At 40.3% G+C, this 21,359-nt stretch overlaps 1 protein-coding gene and 1 non-coding gene across 4 annotated transcripts in view; one reads left to right on the top strand and one right to left on the bottom strand.

Moving 5' to 3' along the window:
- The first annotated feature begins 1,734 nt into the window (after positions 1 to 1,734).
- The window catches only part of LOC132400577 (uncharacterized protein C8orf74 homolog), a 30,539-nt gene continuing 10,914 nt past the window's right edge, over positions 1,735 to 21,359 (top strand). For 2 of the 3 annotated variants that reach the window (XM_059981661.1, XM_059981664.1), the window contains exons 1-4: positions 1,735 to 1,787; positions 2,479 to 2,523; positions 9,789 to 9,981; positions 11,926 to 12,329. In XM_059981661.1, coding sequence (XP_059837644.1) covers positions 1,740 to 1,787; positions 2,479 to 2,523; positions 9,789 to 9,981; positions 11,926 to 12,329 — 690 coding nt within the window. In that variant the 5' untranslated portion in view covers positions 1,735 to 1,739. The remainder of the gene's footprint in view (positions 1,788 to 2,478; positions 2,524 to 9,788; positions 9,982 to 11,925; positions 12,330 to 21,359) is intronic. The other variant, XM_059981662.1, reaches the window with a different exon arrangement.
- trnal-cag (transfer RNA leucine (anticodon CAG)) lies at positions 5,647 to 5,729 on the bottom strand. Its single transcript has one exon. It is a non-coding gene; the product is annotated as a tRNA-Leu (tRNA).

The following is a 21,359-nucleotide window of genomic DNA, read 5'->3' as shown; positions in this document are numbered from 1 at the left end:
CATTTTGTGTGTGTTGCTATTATTCACAGCGTTCAATCTGATTGTATAAAAGGTACTCTATCGTTTTCATCTTTTTTGATGTACCTGATATTGCTCTCCTCCAAGCGACACACACAAAATGCTGGTGGAACACAGCAGGCCAGGCAGCATCTATAGGGAGAAGCACTGTCGACGTTTCGGGTTGAGACCCTTCGTCAGGATTAACTGAAAGGAAAGATAGTAAGAAATTTGAAAGTAGGAGGGGAAGGGGAGATCCGAAATGATAAGAGAAGACAGGAGGGGGAGGGATGAAGCTAAGAGCTGGAAAAGTGGCAAAAGGGATAGAGAGCTGGAGAAGGGAGAGGATCATGGGACAGGAGGCCTAGGGAGAAAGAAAGGGGGAGGGGAGCACCTGAGGGAGATGAAGAACAGGCAAAGAGAAAAAAAAGTGAGGGGGAAATAAATAAATCAAGTATGGGGAAAGAAGGGGAGGAGGGGGTTTAACAGAAGTTAGAGAAATTAATGTTCATGCCATCAATGTTATGTATCCCTTTTGCCAATCACCTTTCTAGCTCTTAGCTTCATCCCACCCCCTCCTGTCTTCTCCTATCATTTTGGATTTCCCCTTCTCCCTCCTACTTTCAAATCTCTATCTTTCTTTCAGTTAGTCCTGACAAAGGGTCTCGGCCCGAAACGTCGACAGCGCTTCTCCCTATAGATGCTGCCTGGCCTGCTGTGTTCCACCAGCATTTTGTGTGTGTTGTTTGGATTTCCAGCATCTGCAGATTTCCTCGTGTTTGCTCTCCTCCAAAGCCTCTTCAAGTTGGCAACAATTAGACCAGTGCCTAAGAAGAATAATGTGAGCTGCACTAATGACTATCGTCAGTAGCACCCACATCGACAGTGATGAAATGCTTTGAGAGGTTAGTCATGACTAGACTGAGTTCCTGCCTCAGCAAGGACCTGGACCCACTGCAGTTTGCCTATCGTCAACGGCAGACAAAATTTCAATGGCTCTTCACACGGCCTTGGAACACCTGGACAAGACAAACACCTATGTCAGGATGCTGTTCATCGACTATTGCTCAGCATTATACACCATCATTCCCACGATCGTGATTGAGAAGTTGTAGAACCTGGGCTTTGGTCACACATCCGTACCAACATGAGTGACTGTCTTTATCATCTGTCTCCACCCTTGCTTTAACTTATCCGGAGGATGTACCTGTTATTGCTCAGGGGTGGGGGGGGGGAGAGAACAAAATATTCATAAAAGAGTCCTTGTATTTCAACATTTTCCTCCATATTTCACAGATAAATTGATAATTTATGCATCAAGTATGTTAACTGTTATTTTCCCATTTCTGTGCTCGTAGTTGTATTTTTGTATCCCATGCGTGTATTGAAAAATACTGGAGTTACTCGAGAAGGTGGACTAGAAGAGAACAGGTGGAAATATGAAGAATAGGAAGAATTATTATGGAGAGAGGAAAGAGATCTTACATTCACCTTGATGATTATCTATCAGAACTGCAAAAAAGTAAAAGATGTCTGTAACTGAAATGAGAGTAAAAGCGATGGGTAATTCTATTGCAAACTGAGTATCTATATAAAAGAGTGAAAAGCTATGAGACTTTAGATGCTACCCAGCCGCAGGAACCCTACTATCAACACTTCAGAATCCATGGGTAACCCTCCCACGTCAGGTGACGCGGACCGAGCTTTCCCGGATGTGACGCAGACAGTGTCCCCTAGCAACCATGAGCTCGTTAACAGCGGAGGACTTGTGGCAGGTGATGAGGCTTCAGGTAAAAGAAAGCCGCCCGGTCAGGACTGGCTGTCAGTGGGATGTAAATCAGGAGCTATCCCGAGGTGGGAGTGAGGTTAGGGAGGGCTGGATAGTTGTTGGTCCTCAGAATGGGGAAGGTGACGAGAATGGATTGAGATGAATAGGAGATCTCCAACTCTAGTGCAGTGAGGATAGACTCGTGCAGATTACATGGAGTATCAAAAGAAACACGCTTGTCTCCCTAATTATAAGGAAAGACGAGTATTTATGCAATACCTTTTACAGCTTCAGAGTTGTGTAAATTTGAGTTCGTTTATTGATATATAAACCTCTGATTTGCAGCCAATAAAACACTACTTGGAGCATTCATAATGTTTTAAAAGTGTGGTAAGTTTAGATAGATAAAAAGTCAATAAACATTTAAAAAGTACACACCAGATAATACTTTTCTAGTGTGCTTAGATTAAAATAATTTAATGGTGGACTAAACTACCCTCACCGCTTAAGAACTTGACCAACTCTCGTAACTTTCCTGAGGATTACACTCCAGTAAAAGCTTTAAAGCATAATGGATGGAAAGAAGTTTTAAAATACTGTATTTGTACATGGTATTTCATTAAACGAGTGAATATTGTAATCATTATTTTGTACGCAATGAAATACTGAAAATGTAAGTTATATTGATTCATTTTATGTCCTTTTGATTCAAGAGGATTGACGGGACAGATAATGACTTTCCAGGTTCTGGATGCCAGGTATCATATTGAACTAACATTTAACAGAACCTATTGCCAGGAGATTTGCATCAGATATCACTATATCATTGTGGTCAACATCACTTGAAATTAGTGGGGCATTTTGCTACCTGTAAAATTAAGATTAGTTTGATAATTGAGGGTTAAATGGTGGTCAGGACATTGGGGCAAACTATTGGTGATACACCATTATGGTGCAGCTCAGTTTGGCTGCCATGAAGAAATTATTACTGTGTACAGCTACTGACTACTGCAAGCAGACTAGATCTTGACATTATTCATCATCTAGTGCTGTCACATCAGAATGATTGCTTCCAGCTAACAGCATCTTTTAATCTGGATTTATTCAGGAGATAGTTGCATTTTGTTATCCAGCATTACACTGCTCATCTTCTGCAACTGCAGCCTGAAAACATTATTCCTCCTTGATCTATGTTGTCATTGATCTATATTGGGTGATCATGTCTTCTGACCCACAGCACATTAAGCCGTAGATGGTATATCCTAAAGGCCTGGCTTTGAGACACCCTGTTGGGCCTTTGACAGCATGCTTTTGTCAAAGACCTTTTTCACTGGTTTCAAATATTGCTGAAAGTCGGAAACATTTCAAATCAGGTTGAATAAATTTAAACCAATGTCAGAAAAATTAATCACATAGTCCAAAAATTAACTAACCTCGTTTGTGCTTACATTTTTAATCAAGGATGGAGAAACTAGAAAAATCCAACTCATTACAGGATCCTGCAACAGTTTAAACTAATTTGACAGGGGTATGAGAATTGGAGTGATAGTGCCGAGGATGAGGTAGTTGAATATAAGAGCAAGGATGTAATGTTGAGGCTCTAATAAAGAACTCATGAGACCTACTTGGAGTATTGTGTGCAGTTTTGGGTTCCTTATCTTAGAAAGGGGGGGGGGGAATCTCATAGAAACATTCCAAATGTTAAAAGGCCTGAACAGATTAGATATGGAAAAGTTATTTCCCAAGGTAGGGGAGTCTCTGACAAAAGGGCGCGATTTCAGGATTGAAGGACGTCCATTTAGAACAGAGATGCGGAGAAATTACTTTAGTCAGAGGGTGGTAAATCTGTGGAAGTTGTTGCCACGAGTGGCTGTGGAGGCAAAGGTAGATAGATTCTTGATTAGCCAGGGCATCAAAGGGTATGTATGCGATGTAGGAAGGGGAGTGAAAATGAATGGAGGAATTGGATCAGCCCATGATTGAATGGTGGGCAGACTCGATGTCCAAATGGCCTACTTCTGCTCCTATATCTTATGGTCTTATATTTGTCTCCACCACCACCCTGGCAGCACATTCCAGGCACCGAGCAATTTTTGTGTCAAAATAAAAACTTGCTCTGTACATCTCTTTTGAACCAACCCCCTTTCCCTTTAAATACATGTCCTCTAGTATTAGATATTTCAACCCTGGGTAAAAGATATCTAAGCCTCTCATAACCTTCTGAATGTCTGTCTAATAATAATAATAATTTTTGACAGAAGGTAAAACATCTCTTATCTTAAGGAAAAATCACAAATGACGCATATATTACTTGTTTACAAACTATAAAATTGTAACATCAGGGATCTTGCAACTGCTCACCACTCACTTAGATACCCACAATATACTTGTGGAAGTGCAGAGAGGATGTCATGGGGCATGAAAGGATGTAAAGAACAAGTGATAATAGATTCTGTAATTCTAAATCAAGCCCGGAGGAAAAGCAGAAATCTTTTATGTTGCCACATTGACGACCAAAAAGCACTTGATTCTGTCCCACACTCATGATAAATAGAAGTTCTTAATATATATAAATTATACCCAGTATTCTGAAATTTTAATAATATGTGATGAAGCATTGGTGTGCTATAATCATCCTGTCTATTAACAACCAAAAAAGAACAATCACAGTTATCAGAATAAACTGAGGCATTCTTCAGGGTGACTCTCCAAGACCACTATGATATTGACTAGCTTTAAGCACACTCACTAATTAACTAGATCAGAGGAAAATAGGGTATCATATCAGAAACAACCAAATTAATCATATCTTGACACACCTATATATATGGATGATTTGAAATTAAACCCCCCTTGATCAGTAAAGCTGAAGTAATTAATTCAAGTAGTAGAACTATTTTCAAAAGATATAAACATGAACTTTGGACTAGAGAAGGGCAGAACATAAAGGAAGGTGCAGTAGAGCTAATAGAATACAAGTCAGAGCAGCAGAATGCAATACAACCAAAGAATGAATATGGAATTATAAGTATTTGGCATATCAACAGGCAAAGAAGATAGATCATACTGCAATAAAAGGAAAGTTTTCGACAGAATTTATTTTAAAGTTTCAGAAAATCTGCCAAACAACTTTGTAAAAATATAACAAAGGAAATAAACACCTTCACTATGCCCATATTGACATATTCATTTGGCATAATATCTTGGTCTGAAACTGATCTCGGAAATTTACAAAGAAAAGTAAAAAATGAAATGACTAATTTTAGAAAACACTATGTATATTCACCTGTACAAATACCCTTGTCAGGATGCTGTTCATTAGAAACATAGAAAACCTACAGTACAATACAGGCCCTTCGGCCCACAAAGCTGTGCCGTACCTGTCCCTACCTTAGAAATGACTAGCTTACCTATAGCTGTCAATTTTTCTAAGCTCCATGTAGCCATCCAGAAGTCTCTTAAAAGACACTATCGTATCTGCCTCCACCACCGTTGCCGGCAGCCTATTTCACGCACTCACCACTCTCTGAGAAAAAACTTACCCCTGACAACTCCTCTGTACCTACTGTCCACCTGTGTCCTTTTGTGGCAACCATTTCAGCCCTGGGAAAAAGCCTCTGACTCTCCACATGATCAATGCCTCTCATCATCTTGTACACCTCTATCAGGTCACCCCTCATCCTCCGTCACTCCAAGGAGAAAAGACCAAGTTCACTCAACCTATTCTCACAAGGCAAGCTCCCCAATCCAGGCAAAGTCCTTGTAAATCTCCTCTGCACCCTTTTTATGGTTTCCACGTCCTTCCTGTGGTGAGGCGACCAGAATTGAGCACAGTACTCCCAAGTGGGGTCTGATCAGGATCCTATATAGCTGCAAAAATATGTCAGGAGTGGGATTCGAACCCACGCCTCCAGGGGAGACTGCGACCTGAACGCAGCGCCTTAGACCGCTCGGCCATCCTGACTTGTAAAAAACCCATTCTGACTTGTGGAAAATGTTGACTATAGCTCAGCATTTAAAAATAGGTTATAGAATTTGGGCCTCTGTACCTCCCTCTGCAATTGGACTAACTGGAAGACCACAATCTTGTGGATCGGTGATATATTCTCCTTTTTGCTGACGATCAATATTGGTATACCTCAGCAGTGTGTGGTTAGCCCACTGCTCTACTCCCTCTATACCCATGACTGTGTGACTAGGTATAGCTCAAATACCTTCTATAAATTTGCTGATGATACAACCATTGTTGGTAGAATTTCAGATGGGGATGAGAATGTGTACAAGAGTGAGATATACCAGCTAGTTGTGTAGTGTCACAGCAATAATCTTGCACTCAATGTCAGTAAGACGAAAGAGCTACCGTAATTGTAGATTTCAGGAAGAGTGAGATGAGGGAGCATGAACCAATCCTCATAGAGGGATCAGAAGTGGAGAGAGTGAGCAATCTCAAATTCCTGGGTGTCAAGATCTCTGAGAATCGATGCAGCTGTAAAGAAGGCAAGAATGTGGCTATATTTCATCAGGAGTATGAGGAGATTTGGTTTGTTACCTAAAACTCTCAAAAACTTCTATAGATGTACCATGGAAAGCATAGTATCCAGGACATCTTCAAGGAATGGTGTCTCAGAAAGGCAACGTCCATCACCCAGGGCATGGCCTCTTCTCATTGTTACTTTCAAAAAGGAAGTACAGTACAGAAGCCTGAAGGCACACACTCAGCAATTCAGGAAAAGCTTTTACCCCTCTGTCTTACGATTCCAAAATGAACATTGAACCCATGAACACGACCTCACTTTTTCTCTTTTTTTTAATATATTTTTGCACTATTTTAATCTATTCAATATACAAACAGACAGACATACTTTATTGATCCCGAGGGAAACTGGGTTTCATTACAGTTGCACCAACCAAGAATAGTGTAGAAATATAGCAATATAAAACCAAAAATAATTAAATAATAATAAGTCAATTATGCCAAGTGGAAATAAGTCCAGGACCAGCCTATTGGCTCAGAGTGTCTAACGCTCCGAGGGAGGAGTTGTAAAGTTTGATGGCCACAGGCAGGAATGACATCCTATGATGCTCAGTGTTGCATCTCGGTGGAATGAATCTCTGGCTGAATGTACTCCTGTGCCTAACCAGTACATTATGGAATGGATGGGAGACATTGTCCAAGATGGCATACAACTTGGACAGCATTCTCTTTTCAGATACCACCGTCAGAGAGTCCAGTTCCACCCCCGCAACATCACTGGCCTTACGAATGAGTTTGTTGATTCTGTTAGTGTCTGCAACCCTCAGCCTGCTGCCCCAGCACACAACAGCAAACATGATAGCACTGGCCACCACAGACTCATAGAACATACTCAACATCGTCCAGCAGATATTAAAGGACCTCAATCTCTTCAGGAAATAGAGACGGCTCTGACCCTTCTTGTAGACAGCCTCAGTGTTCTTTGACCAGTCCAGTTTATTGTCAATTTGTATCCCCAGGTATTTGTAATCCTCCACCCTGTCCACACTGACCTCACACTGACACTGAAGCAAACATATATATGCTTACTGTAATTCATTTATGTGGTTATTTATTCATTTATTTTTCATTCTATGTTATCATGTATTGCATTGAACTGCTGCTGCTAAGTTAACAAATTTCACAACACATGCCGGTGATAATAAACCTGATTCTTATTCTAATAATACACTCGGACACACTTAGATTAACATTACCTAGGACAGAAGGAGGAAGTGGAATAACAGACATTAAAAAAATTACACAACAGGATATATTTTCATCAATGGAAGCAGGATCCAACACTTTATGTGAGTAATTCTGATAAGAACTACATAGCACTAAAATGAAAGCACAACCCAGAAAAGTGAAGAAATTACCACTATAGAAGAAAAAGTTAACCAGTGGAAAAGCATGATCCTCCATGGAAGACATCCCCATGATCCGAATAGACTAGATGTTGGTAAGGAAGCGTTGAACGTCTGGCTTAGGGTTGCAGACCTCGTGTCTGAAAAAGAGGGGTTCCTTGTCGCAATACAGAATTAGGTGATCAACACAAAAAAATCAAACACGCACAATAAAAGACCAACAAATTTCAGATGATAGATGCAGAAAGTGCCAAGAGAAACTAGAAAAATCCAACTCATTACAGGATCCTGCAACAGTTTAAACTAATTTGACAGGGGTATGAGAATTGGAGTGATAGTGCCGAGGATGAGGTAGTTGGTTTACAAACAAAGGTAATGCAAGCAAAGCAAGGAGAGGCTGATAGGGCAAAATTGCAGTTAAAAGGATGAATTACAATGTAAAAGGCGAACAAAATCGAAAAAGTTGAATACAGGACTGAAGGTGTTGTATTTGAATGTGTGCAGGATACAGAACAAGGTAGACGAACTTATAGCATAGTTGATGTATGATGTTGTGGGTGTCACTGAATCATGGCTGAAAGAAGATTATAGCCGGAAGCTTAACGTCCAAGGATACACATTGTGTCAAAAGACAGTTAGGTAGGCAGAGGGGGTGGCATGACTCTATTGGTAAAAAAATTAAATCAGTGATGTTGCCTGGGTTGGGGAGCATGCCTTACGAGAATGGGTTGAGTGATCTTGGTCTTTCCTCCTTGGAGCAGCGGAGAATGAGAGGCGACCTGATAAAGCTGTACAAGATAATGAAGGAATGCATTGATCATGAGGACAGTCAGAGGCTTTTTCCCAGGGTTGAAATGGCTAACACCACAGGGCAGAGTTTTAAGGTGCTTGGAAGTAGGTACAGAGGTGATGTCAGGGGTAAGATTTTTATGCAGAGAGTGGTGAGTGCATGGAATGGGCTGCTAGTGACTACGATGGAGGTGGATACGATAGAATCTTTTAAAAGACTCCTGAATAGGTACATGGAGCTCAGAAAAATAGAGGACTATGGGTAACTATAGGTAATTTTGAAAGTAAGTACATGTTTGGTACAGCATTTTGGGCTGCAGGGCTGTATTGTGCTGTAGGTTTTCTATGTTTTTCCCTGAAAATAACTGCTTTATATTGGCATTTTTCTGGGAAATCCATGCATTTCTAAAGCTTATTTAAAAGAAACCTCATTATTAATGTGAATACTGAGTACATGAACCTTGAACACCTGAAATCAAAATGAAAACAGTAGTAAGCATAATGCAATTGAACAATTGCCTCAGAATGACTAGCTCAGAAGTTAGGAATGGTTATAAAAATGAGGGGAACTCAATCTATTTTTGTGTATTTTAAGAACTTATTTTAGGTACAGAGGAGATATCGGGGCAAGTTCTTTATGCAGAGAGTGGTGAGTGCATGTAATGGGCTGCCAGCGGTGGTGGTGGAGGTGCAAATGATAGGGTCTTTTAAGAGACTCCTGGTTAGGTACATGGAGTTTAGAAAAATCGAGGGCTATGGATAAAGCCTAAGTAGTTCTAAGGTAAGGACATGTTCGGCACAGCTTTGTGGGCTGAAGGGCCTGTATTGTGCTGTAGGTTTTTTATGTTTCTATGTTAACATGAGCAGACAAAGCAGCACATGGGAATAGATTACAGGATGCAATCCAGAGTGGAATTGTAGACTGCCTTGTTACAGTTTGTCATAGAGCCATGCGGCATGGAAACAGGACCTCCAAGATGACCATTAAGCAGACATTTACACTTATTTCATTTTAATTTTATTCTCTCCACATTCCACAATTTACCCCATCCTTGCTCTAATTCTATCACATGCCTATGTATTAGGGGCCATTTGCTGTGATCAATTAACGTACCAACCCACATATCCACGTGATCACAGGGATAATTTGCAACTTCACACAGGCAGCATCCAAGGTCAGGATCAAACTTGGAGTTGTGAGACCCCAGTTCTACCAGCCGTGCTATTGTGCCATCTCTTGCATGCTTCAGACCTTTGGGAACTGTGTCCAGTTATTGAGGTATGCAGTTTGTTTGTAAACTTAATTACATTCATTAGATTTGTCTCAAGATATATATATATATTTTGGTTTCAGAAAGAAGATGGTCGTCGACTTTTAACAAAATTGCTAAAATGGGAAGATTTTGATGAAGAGAGAGATTTAAAACCAGGCATACTTCTTGACTATCTATATGACACTATTATATTTGCTGCTGACAAAGGATTTCCATGGCCCAGTATTGCAGTGGCCATTTGCTTTTCACAGGAATTACTTTGTGAAACTAAAGGTAGTAACAAAATTCAGTTTATTGCAATTATTTTTATAATGGAATTAGCTCAGGAACATAGCTGTTTTAAAAGGTGTTGATGATTAATGCACTTGTTTACACGTAATAATTATTTCTTGAATACTCTATATGATGTCCTTGGATATTGCCTACGTATCGCATGGAAATTGGGAATTCAAATTCTGATGTACAGATTGAAACTTTCTAATCCAGCACCCTTGGAACCCAACTGGTTTTGGACTACAAAAAATGCCAGATTACAGAAATAGTCCCAAGGACCTCTTGTCAGATTCTAAAGTAAATCTGTGAAGTCCCCTCCCCCCTTGAATCAGCGTCCTCCAATGGCACAAGTATCAATAGAAGAGATTACGTTGTTGGTTTCCATAGCAAATCCTTTAGGTGGCCTGTGTTGTGAATCAGCAGTCTGTAATCATAGACTTTGGTAAACTAATTCAATTCTCTGTATTGATTTATTGTTAATTAATTATTTAAATTATTTAATTTATACATTCATTCATTACTTGTTCACAGAAATTTCATAAAAGCATATTTTGATTCTACATCTCTGTTTGCTAGTAGTGATAAGTAAACTCCATAAGGGCAAATCTCTTTTACCATTACTGTTGTAATTCTAGGGTACATTGTATATATTATAAAGTTTAAAACAGAAGTAAAAAATGATTTTACTAATAAATTTGCTAATACCTTTGAGAGACACTCTGCAAACCAAAGGTGCCAGATTCAAAACATACTGGACCAGGAGTGTTGCCAGATCATATAATGCTAGACCAGTATTTTAGTATTTACTAAAATGATATAAACTGCATTTATTTTTTCTCCCTGTTGTTTCGAATGTATTTTCATGCTTTTTTTTTTAACCTTCACCTCCCATTAATGATTTTACCTTTTTAAAGGTGTTGCTATAGTATAGGTCTGATTTATTATTGAGGATGTATTTAACTATTTATGTTTGAAAGATTGAATATTTTCTCCTACATCAGTTTAATCTGTAACTGACTTTAGTCTTAAATGGATTGAAGAAGGTAGGTTAGCAATACCTTATAAATAATGGTTTTATCAGCTATGATCAAATAAAAATGTGTGAGATAATATATTGTGAACATTTCTGAGATGTGACTTTGAAAGAATACTTGAAAGATGACCGTAAAATATGTTCTTTAAATAACAAATGACTAGAAGAGAACTGTGAGTTTAAAAATACAGTCCAAATAGAAACATGTTTGAATGCATCTTCTATGAAAAATAGGAACATGGGAAGTTTTGTGGGATACTACATTCATGCATAAAAGTCTGGTCAACAAAATTTTGTACTAAACTTGAGATATCAGAAATTTAAAGTGTCCAAAATTTAAAGAAACCTGATCAACTATTGGAGATCAGCTGACTCCATCAATGGCTTCTGTTGAAGCTTTTCCAATAAATATTCAGATAATGTGGACCCCATTACGTACTGCACCAATGGTCTTACTTCCATATGTTCCAGAGAACAGCCCAAATTGCATTCAGCCAAATGTCCTTTGCACTTTGACATTTTCCTCACTGGGAAGCATGCAACCCAAAGTTTGCTTACCTTTCTCGCATGAGTTAAGAAATCCTTTGTCACACTGCATCATGAGATTAACTCAATACTAATCTCATGATGTTCTCAAAATCTATTTGAGCTGAATCAGACTCAGAGACATTTCCTACAATGATTTGAATCGTTGAATGGTTACAGTACAGAAAGAAAGGATTTAACCCATTAATTCTCTCCTGGCTCTCAGCAAATTGTTTTTGTGGGCTAAAGGTTCTGCGTAATATGGGTTTGCACTATCGTACTATGACTAGTATTCTCAATGGGCTCCAAAACGCACTCAAGTTATTTTCCCATCGAGCTTTTGATAACCCTAATTATCAATCCTTTTGTTTTGATTTCACTTTCAGGAAAAACTATTCGGGAAGCTATTGGAAGATTGTGGGATAAATGTGAACAATACCAAAATAAACTGAATTCTAATTACCTCCAACATTTAGCCAATTATTTACTTGGAACTTTCTTCAAACATTATCATCTCTACCAATTTGTACTGTGTAAGCTCAGAGAGGTTGATCAAACCGTACATGAACTTGTAGTCCATGTACCCCAAGAAGTTCCACCTTTAAGGAATGGAACAGACATTGAGCTTTGGGAATACCAGCAACAATTGGCAAAGCTCAGTGAAGCTGAAGCCCAGTTACGTAATGGTATGTCAGCATTTCGTGAGGACAGACTGTTAAAAAGTGAACAAGAAATGGACAAGTTTTACAAGGACCTTAAATTTCAAAATAGAGAAGCGATTGATAAAGCAGTAAGTAATCCCTTCTTTTTTTAAACAATTTCAACAATGTGTTCAAGTATATTTAAAAAGGAGAGGAGGAACTGAGAAAAGGAATATCATTTTTACAGGATATAGGGTGGGAAGAGATATAGTCAAGATAGCATGGGAATCGGTAGGATTATAAGACATCAGTTGACAATTTGCCTCTAGAGATGGAGACGGAGAGATCAAGAGAGGAAAGGAAGGTGTCAGAACTGGGCCAAGTAAATTAAGGGCAGAGTGGAAGTTAGAGGCAAAGTTGATTAAATTGACTCACTCAGCATGGGTGCATGAAGCAGTATCAATGCAGTCATCAATGTAACGGATGAAGAGTTGGTAAGTATTACTGGGGAAGGCTTCAAATAGGGACTGTTCTATGTAGCCAGCAAAGAGGTGGACATCCTTGCAGGAAGGTTTGCTAATGCTGCTCCAGGGGATTTAAACTAGAATTGCAGGGGGAGGGGAACCAAAGTGTTAGACCAGATAGTGAGGTGGAGAAGGATAAAGGTCATGCGAGAGCTGCAAGTATAGTACATGGAGTAAAGCCAGATAAAGCATATAAAAAGGCTTTGAGGAAAGAGAAAAAAATAAAGGGTGCAAAGGTAGTAAGGTAGAAGGGCTAAAGTGCGTGTACTTCAATGCAAGAAGAATCAGGAACAAAGGTGATGAACTGAGAGCTTGGATACGTACTTGGAATTATGATGTAGTGGCTGTTACAGAGACTTGGCTGAGACCAAGGCAGGAATGGATTCTCAATATTCCTGGACTACAGTGCTTTAAAAGGGATAGAGAGGAGGGAGAAAGGGGAGGAGGGGTGGCATTACTGGTCAGGGATACTATTACAGCGACAGAAAGGGTGGGTAATGTAGTAGGATCCTTTTTTGAGTCAGTATGGGTGGAGGTCAGGAACAGGAAGGGAGCAGTTACTCTGTTGGGAGTATTCTATAGCCCCCTGGTAGCAGCAGAGATACCGAGGAGCAGATTGGGAGGCAGATTTTGGAAAGGTGAAAAAAATAACAGGGTTGTTATCATGGATGACTTTAACTTCATTAATGTTGATTGGCACCTGATTAGTTCCAATGGTTTAGACAGGGCAGAGTTTGTCAAGTGTGTCCAGGATGGATTCCTGTCACAGTATGTTGACAGGCCAACTAGGGGGAATGCCATACTAGATCTAGTATTAGGTAACGAACCGGGTCAGGTCACAGATCTCTCAGTGGGTGAGCATCTGGGAGACAGTGACCACCGCTCCCTGGCCTTTAACATTATCATGGAAAAGGATAGAATCAGAGAGAACAGGAAAATTTTTAATTGGGGAAGGGCAAATTATGAGGTTATAGGGCTAGAACTTGTGGGTGTGAATTGGGATGATGTTTTCGCAGGGAAATATACTATGAACATATGGTCAACGTTTAGGGATCTCTTGTAGGATGTTAGGGATAAATTTGTCCCAGTGAGGAAGATAAAGAATGGTAGGGTAAAGGAACCATGGGTGACAAGTGAGGTGGAAAATCTAGTCAGGTGGAAGAAGGCAGCATACATGAGGTTTAGGAAGCAAGGATCAGATGGATCTATTGAGGAATATAGGGTAGCAAGAAAGGAGCTTAAGGGGCTGAGGAGAGCAAGAAGGGGGCATGAGGCGGCCTTGGCATGTAGGGTAAAGGAAAACCCCAAGGTATTCTTCAATTATGTGAAGAATGAAAGGATGGCAGGAGTGAAGGTAGTACTGATTAGAGATAAAGGTGGGAAGATGTGCCTGGAGGCTGTGGAAGTGAGTGAGGTCCTCAATGAGTACTTCTCTTCAATGAGAAGTATTCTCCAATGAGAGGGAACTTGATGACGGTGAGGTTGATTTTCTAGTGCATGCTGATATTAAGGGAGAGGAGGTGTTGGAGTTGTTAAAATACATTAGACAATAGACAATAGACAGTAGGTGCAGGAGTAGGCCTTTTGGCCCTTCTAGCCAGCACCGCCATTCTCTGTGATCATGGCTGATCATACATAATCAGTACCCCGTTCCTGCCCTCTCCCCATATCCCTTGACCCTGCTATCTATACGAGCTCTATCTAACTCTCTCTTGAATGCATCCAGAGACTTGGCCTCCACTGCCTTCTGGGGCAGAGCATTCCACATATCCACCACTCTCTGGCTGAAAAAGTTTTTCTGCATCTCTGTTCTAAATGGCCTACCCCTTATTCTTAAACTGTGGCCTCTAGTTCTGGACTCACCCATCAGCGGGAACATGCTTCCTGCCTCCAGCGTGTCCAATCCCTTAATAATCTTATATGTTTCAATCAGATCCCCTCTCATCCTTCTAAATTCCAGTGTATACAAGCCCAGTCGCTCCAATCTTTCAACATATGACAGTCCCGCCATTCCAGGAATTAACCTTGTGAACCTACGCTGCACTCCCTCAATAGCAAGAATGTCCTTCCTCAAATTTGGAGACCAAAACTGCACACAGTACTCCAGGTGGGGTCTCACCAGGGCCCTGTACAGCTGCAGAAGGATCTCTTTACTCCTATACTCATTCCTCTTGTTATAAAGGCCAGCATGCCATTAGCTTTCTTTACTGCCTGCTGTACCTGCATGCTTACTTTCATTGACTGATGTACAAGAACACTTAGATCTTGTTGTACTTCCCCTTTTCCTAACTTGACTCCATTTAGATAGTAATCTGCCTTCCTGTTCTTGCCACCAAAGTGGATAACCTCACATTTATCCACATTTAACTGCATCTGCTATACATTTGCCCACTCACCCAACCTGTCCAAGTCACCCTGCATTCTCATAACATCCTCCTGACATTTCACACTGCCACCCAGCTTTGTGTCATCAGCAAATTTGCTAATGTTACCTTTAATCCCTTCATCTAAATCATTAACATATATTGTAAACAGCTGCGGTCCCAGCACCGAACCTTGCGGTACCCCACTGGTCACAGCCTGCCATTCTGAAAGGGACCCGTTAATCGCTACTCTTTGTTTCCAGTCAGCCAGCCAATTTTCAATCCATGTCAGTACTCTGCCCCCAATACCATGTGCCCTAATTTTGCCCACTAATCTCCTATGTGGGACTTTATCAAAAGCTTTCTGGAAGTCCAGGTACACTACATCCACTGGCTCTCCCTCGTCCATTTTCATAGTTACATCCTCCAAAAACTCCAGAAGATTAGTCAAGCATGATTTTCCCTTCATAAATCCATGCTGACTCAGACTGATCCTTCTACTGCTATCCAAATTTGTCGTAATTTCCTCTTTTATAATTGACCCAGCATCTTTCCCACCACTGACGTCAGGCTAACCGGTCTATAATTCCCTGTTTTCTCTCTCCCTCCTTTCTTGAAAAGTGGGACAACATTAGCCACCCTCCAATCAGCAGGAACTGTTCCTGAATCTATAGAACATTGGAAAGTGATTACCAATGCGTCCACAATTTCTAGATCCACCTCTTTAAGTACCCTGGGATGCAGACCATCAGGTCCCGGGGACTTATCAGCCTTCAGACTCAACAGTCTATCCAACACTGTTTCTTGCCTAAGATAAATTTCCTTCAGTTCATCCCTAGTTCCTTTGGCCACTATTACATCTGGGAGATTGTTTGTGTCTTCCCTAGTGAAGACAGATCCAAAGTACCTGTTCAACTCTTCTGCCATTCCTTTGTTCCCCATAATAAATTCACCGGTTTCTGTCTTCAATGGCCCAATTTTGGGCTTAATTATTTTTTTGCTATTCACATACCTAAAGAAGCTTTTACTATCCTCCTTTATATTCTTGGCTAGTTTACCTTCGTCCCTCATATTTTCTTGGCATATTGCCTTTTTTGTTATCTTTTGTTGCTCTTTAAAAGCTTCCTAGTCCTCCAGTTTCCTGCTCATCTTTGCTATGTTGTACTTCTCTTTTATTTTTATACTGCCCTTTACTTCCCTTGTCAGCCACAGCCGCCCCTTACTCCCCTTAGGATCTTTCTTCCTCTTTGGAATGAACCGATCCTGCATCTTCCGCATTATTCCCAGAAATACCTGCCATTGTTGTTCCACTGTCTTCCCTGCTAGGGTATTGTTCCATTGAACTTTGGCCAGCTCCTCCCTCATAGCTCCATAGTTCACTTTGTTCAACTGTAATACTGACACATCCGATTTTCCCTTCTCCTTCTCAAATTGTAGGTTAAAACATATATTATGGTCACTACCTCTTAATGGTTCCTTTACCTCGAAGTCCCTGATCTCATCCGGTTCATTGCACAACACTAAATCTAGAATTGCTTTCTCCCTGGTAGGATAAGTCCCCAGGCTGCTCCACAAGGTGAGGGAAGAGATTGCTGAGCCTCTGGCTAGGATTTTTATGTCCTCGTTGTCCACGGGAATGGTAAAGAAGGATTGGAGGGAGGCGAATGTTGTCCCCTTGTTCAGAAAAGGTAGTAGGGATAGTCTGGGTAATTAAAGACCAGTGAGCTTTACGTCTGTGGTGGGAAAGCTGTTGGAAAAGATTCTTAGAGATAGGATCTATGGGCATTTAGAGAATCATGATCTGATCAGGGACAGTCAGCATGGCTTTGTGAAGGGCAGATAGTGTCTAACAAGCCTGATAGAGTTCTTTGAGGAGGTGACCAGGCATATAGATGAGGGTAGTGTAGTGGATGTGATCTACATGGAGTTTAATAAAGCATTTGACAAGGTTCCACATGGTAGGCTTATTCAGAAAGTCAGAAGGCATGGGATCCAGGGAAGTTTGGCCAGGTGGATTCAGAATTGGCTTGCCTGCAGAAAGCAGAGGGTCATGGTGGAGGGAGTACATTTGGATTGGAGGGTTGTGACTAGTGGTGTCCCACAGGATTGGTTCTGAGATCATTATTTTTCGTGATTTTTATTAACGACCTGGATGTGGGGGTAGAAGGGTGGGTTGGCAAGTTTGCAGATGACACAAAGGTTGGTGGTGGTGTGGATAGTGTGGAGGATTGTTGAAGATTGCAAAGAGACATTGATAGGATGCAGAAGTGGGTTGAGAAGTGGCAGATGGAGTTCAACCCAGAGAAGTGTGAGGTGGTACACTTTGGAAGGACAAACTGCAAGGCAGAGTATAAAGTAAATAGTAGAATACTTGGTAGTGAGGAGGAGCAGAGGGATCTGGGGGTACATGTCCACAGATCCCTGAAAGTTGCCTCACAGGTAGATAAGGTATTTAAGAAAGCTTATGGGGTATTAGCTTTCATAAGTCAGGGGATAGAGTTTAAGAGTTGTGAGGTAATGATGCAGCTCTATAAAACTCTGGTTAGGCCACACTTGGAGATCTGTGTCCAGTTCTGGTTGCCTCACTATAGGAAGGATGTGGAAGCTTTAGGAAGGGTACAGAGGAGATTTACCAGGATGCTGCCTGGTTTAGAGAGTATGCATTATGATCAGAGATTAAGGGAGCCAGGGCTTTACTCTTTGGAGCGGAGGATGAGCGGAGACATGATAGAGGCATACAAGATATTAAGAGGAATAGACAGAGTGGACAGCCACTGTCTCTTTTTCAGGGCATCACTGCTCAATACAAGAGGATATGGCTTTAAGGTAAGGGGTGGGAAGTTCAAGGGAGATATTAGAGGAAGGTTTTTCACTCAGAGAGTGGTCAGTGCATGGAATGCTCTGTGAGTATATGTTTCGCATAGCATTGTGGGCCAATGGGACTGTATTGTACTGTAGATTTTCTATGTTTCAATGACCACAAAATGGTCATTGCAATTGCAGTACCCTAATTAAGTGATGCTCATGCTTCTTCAGAAAATATGTTAAATTTGTGCTACCAATTGCTCCTAGATTGCTACGTGCAGCTACCTGTACTTGCATTGTTCATTTCATATTTACTTCAGCAGAGGTTTAACTGGGAGAGGGTAGATGGTATGAAAATGCTGTGGACATGGGATGAGGTGGCATAATATATTAAGGGTGGAACCAACATTGCAAGTTGCTGTGGCTATTGAATGCTAACCTTCTTTAGTATTTGCAAGAAATAATGAGAGACGATTCAAAACTGAATCTTGTGCTGTAAAATATGGTTCTCTGTCACAGCTTCAGTGTCTTAGTGAGTGAGAAGATGAAATGTCCTGTATCCATAGAAGGGCAGCAGGCCCACATGGCACATACCCAAGAGACAGAGTGAAGAAATAACAGTGGAGTTCAGTGCCAAGAATTTACTTTCATCAGTATCAGTGTTGTTTTGCAGAAGATTAACAAACTGATAAAGATTTTCAAGGTTTTATAGAAATACTTCCAGTATCATTTGCATTAGTTATTGCTCATTTCTCCATCAGCTACCTTCCCATAATTTTCATTAGTCAGTACATAACCTATGTTTAGGGATTGAATTTAAGAGCAGCAGGGTTATGCTGCAACTGTACATGGTAATGGTGAGGCTGTACCAGGAGTACTGTGTGCAGTTCTGGTCTCCTTACTTGAGGAAGGATATACTGGCTTTGGAGGTGGTGCAGAGGAGGTTCACCAGGTTGATTTCAGAGATGAGGCATTAGAGTATGAGGAGCGATTGAGTCGCCTGGGACTGGACTCACTGGAATTCAGAAGAATGAAGGGAGATCTTATCGAAACATATAAAATTATGAAAGGGATAGTTAAGATAGAGATAGGAAAGTTGTTTCCACTGATAGGTGAGACTAGAGTTAGAGGACATATCCTCAAAATTTGGAGGAGTAGATTTAGGGTGGAAATGAGGAGGAACTGCTTTTCCCAGAGGGTGGTGAATCTGTGGAATTTCCTGCCCAATAAAGCAGTGGAGGCATCCTCACTAAATATATTTAAGATAAGGTTGGATAGGTTTTTTACATATCAGGGGAATTAGAGGTTATGGGGAAAAGACAGTTAGGTGGAGATGAGTCCATGGCCTGATCAACCATGATCTTATTGAATGGTGGAGCAGGCTTGATGGGCCAGATGGCCGACTCCTGCTCCTATTTCTCATGTTCTTATGTTCCATAGAACCCTCCCTCCTCCCTCCTCCATCACTAACCATGACCACTGGTGGCAGCAATCGAATGATGATGATAAAACCTGCTTATTTAACATTTCCCCCATCCCACAGAATTTTTTTTTTACAGTACTTGAATGCTACATAGACAGTAATGTAAATGTGCACCACATTCCCTTCATCAAAACCCAACTCTTACCTGCTTTTTACTTCAGGTATCCAATAACTGGGTCCTCTCAATCAGAGAGAAAGAAGGAAGGAGATTATGAATATGGGGAGAAATGCGCACTTCATCTGACACACTTTTTCTAAAAGCATTGTAGGAGTGATATGGATGTGGTATAAACCAGGTTAGGGATGGAGTATAACACAGGAACCAGCTTGCTGGCAGACATGGTTGCGCAATAATTCTGCTTCTGCTGTCAGAACTTCTGACAATTAAGCTACAGTTGTACAAAACAAAGTAGGATGAGGGAAGCCTGAAAGAAGGAAGATATTCTCAATTTATTCATCCCAGCCAACTCAGATATTTACAGGCCTGGGACATTGGTTATTTCTCTTTCCATGGATGCCATCTGACATGCTGAGTTTTCCCAGCATTTACTGGTTTATTTCAGATTTCCAGCATCTGTGTTTTATATCCTTGTGCTTCAACTCTTGGGGAAACACCTTGGAGAAGCATTTAAAGGATTGGCACCGAAGAAATTCTGAAGGGTTAAATGTTTGATTTCATGTACGTTATTAATGCAAATTTATAAAATTGAAATTGAACTTTGTTTTTATAGAGGATTTTTATTTTGTTTTGGTAACTGTATGATCATAGTAGCAGATATAAAGGAAAAGCATTGACTGGAGAAGTATGTTTCAAAATACTGAATTGCTTATGAATAGTATCACTTGGAAATTACCATATTGTAGACTTTCTTGTCTGTTATGTTCTTCCAGATGTACGTATATATTGCTGTTTTGCAAAGTCTTGTTTCATTATAATAATAAGATAGTACAATAAGTAAAATGCTATCACTGTCTTGGTCTGCACAACAAAGTAGGCTTGGGTTCCTCCAAAAGTTCAAGGCATTGAAAACAATGCTTGAGAATGTCTTGAAGATACTGGATGGATGTTGCTGCCAGCTGAGTACCCTCTCCTCTCTTTCCTTCTGTAACTTCTAGCAACTTGTTTTTCTCTGTGGTCTCTTTTCATTATTTCAGTCACGTTCAATTTCCAGAAGCCTAATTAAGTATCTCCTTTCATCACAAATTCTTAAATATTTAACTAGACTATTTCCTGTATACAATGCAAACATTACTCTAGTGCAGAACAGGAATGCAACAATTAGACCAGTACGCAAGTAATCCAGCTACCTATTTGCAACTATTTCATGATCCTTTTAAATATTGCTGATGGGGGCTTTATCATTCTATTTAGTGCCTGTTAGGCAGTAGAAGCTTTTTTTAAAGATTGGAATATAGTGTAATTACCTTACTGCTTTACATTTTGTTGGAGTAGCTCTCAGATCCCTTTTGGAACTTTGTGACAGTAGGGTGAGTAGAAAGAAAGAGCATTCCTCAGTTTTCTAGAAGGTTGGTAACTTTTGTGTCTTTGATTTTGATCATAATACTGCTCAGTTGACCTAGAACTACTTTAATTTTGCAGGAGTGCAACTCTTGAGTTTTATATTTTTAAATCTTTTTATGTTGCATTTGGTAAATTTAACAGCAGAGGGCAGATTTTCTAACCTGTGACCACCTTGCAGAAATTTCTAACGATTTATAAATGAGGAAGCTCACTTAAGATTTTGTATTAGAGTTTCCTCTCTTCATTCTTTCCTCACCAAGTTTATGTCTTTGTAAGGTGATTTAGAAACAGAAAAAGCAGGTTTTTGCTGCATTTTGACAAGCAACCCAATATTAAAGCTTTAAAACACTGCACTCAAGTTGATGAAAGTGGAGCTATGTAATGTAGAAGTACATTTGCATGGTGCATGAGCAAACTGTGTTTCTTAACTTGCTTACAACTATATAGTGCATAATGTGTATATAAATATCTATATATTGCAA

Source organism: Hypanus sabinus, chromosome 10 (assembly GCF_030144855.1).
Source record: "Hypanus sabinus isolate sHypSab1 chromosome 10, sHypSab1.hap1, whole genome shotgun sequence".
Lineage (NCBI taxonomy): Eukaryota > Metazoa > Chordata > Chondrichthyes > Myliobatiformes > Dasyatidae > Hypanus > Hypanus sabinus.
The sequence above is the reverse complement of the archived record's forward strand: the minus strand, read 5'-3'. Positions and strand labels throughout refer to the sequence as shown.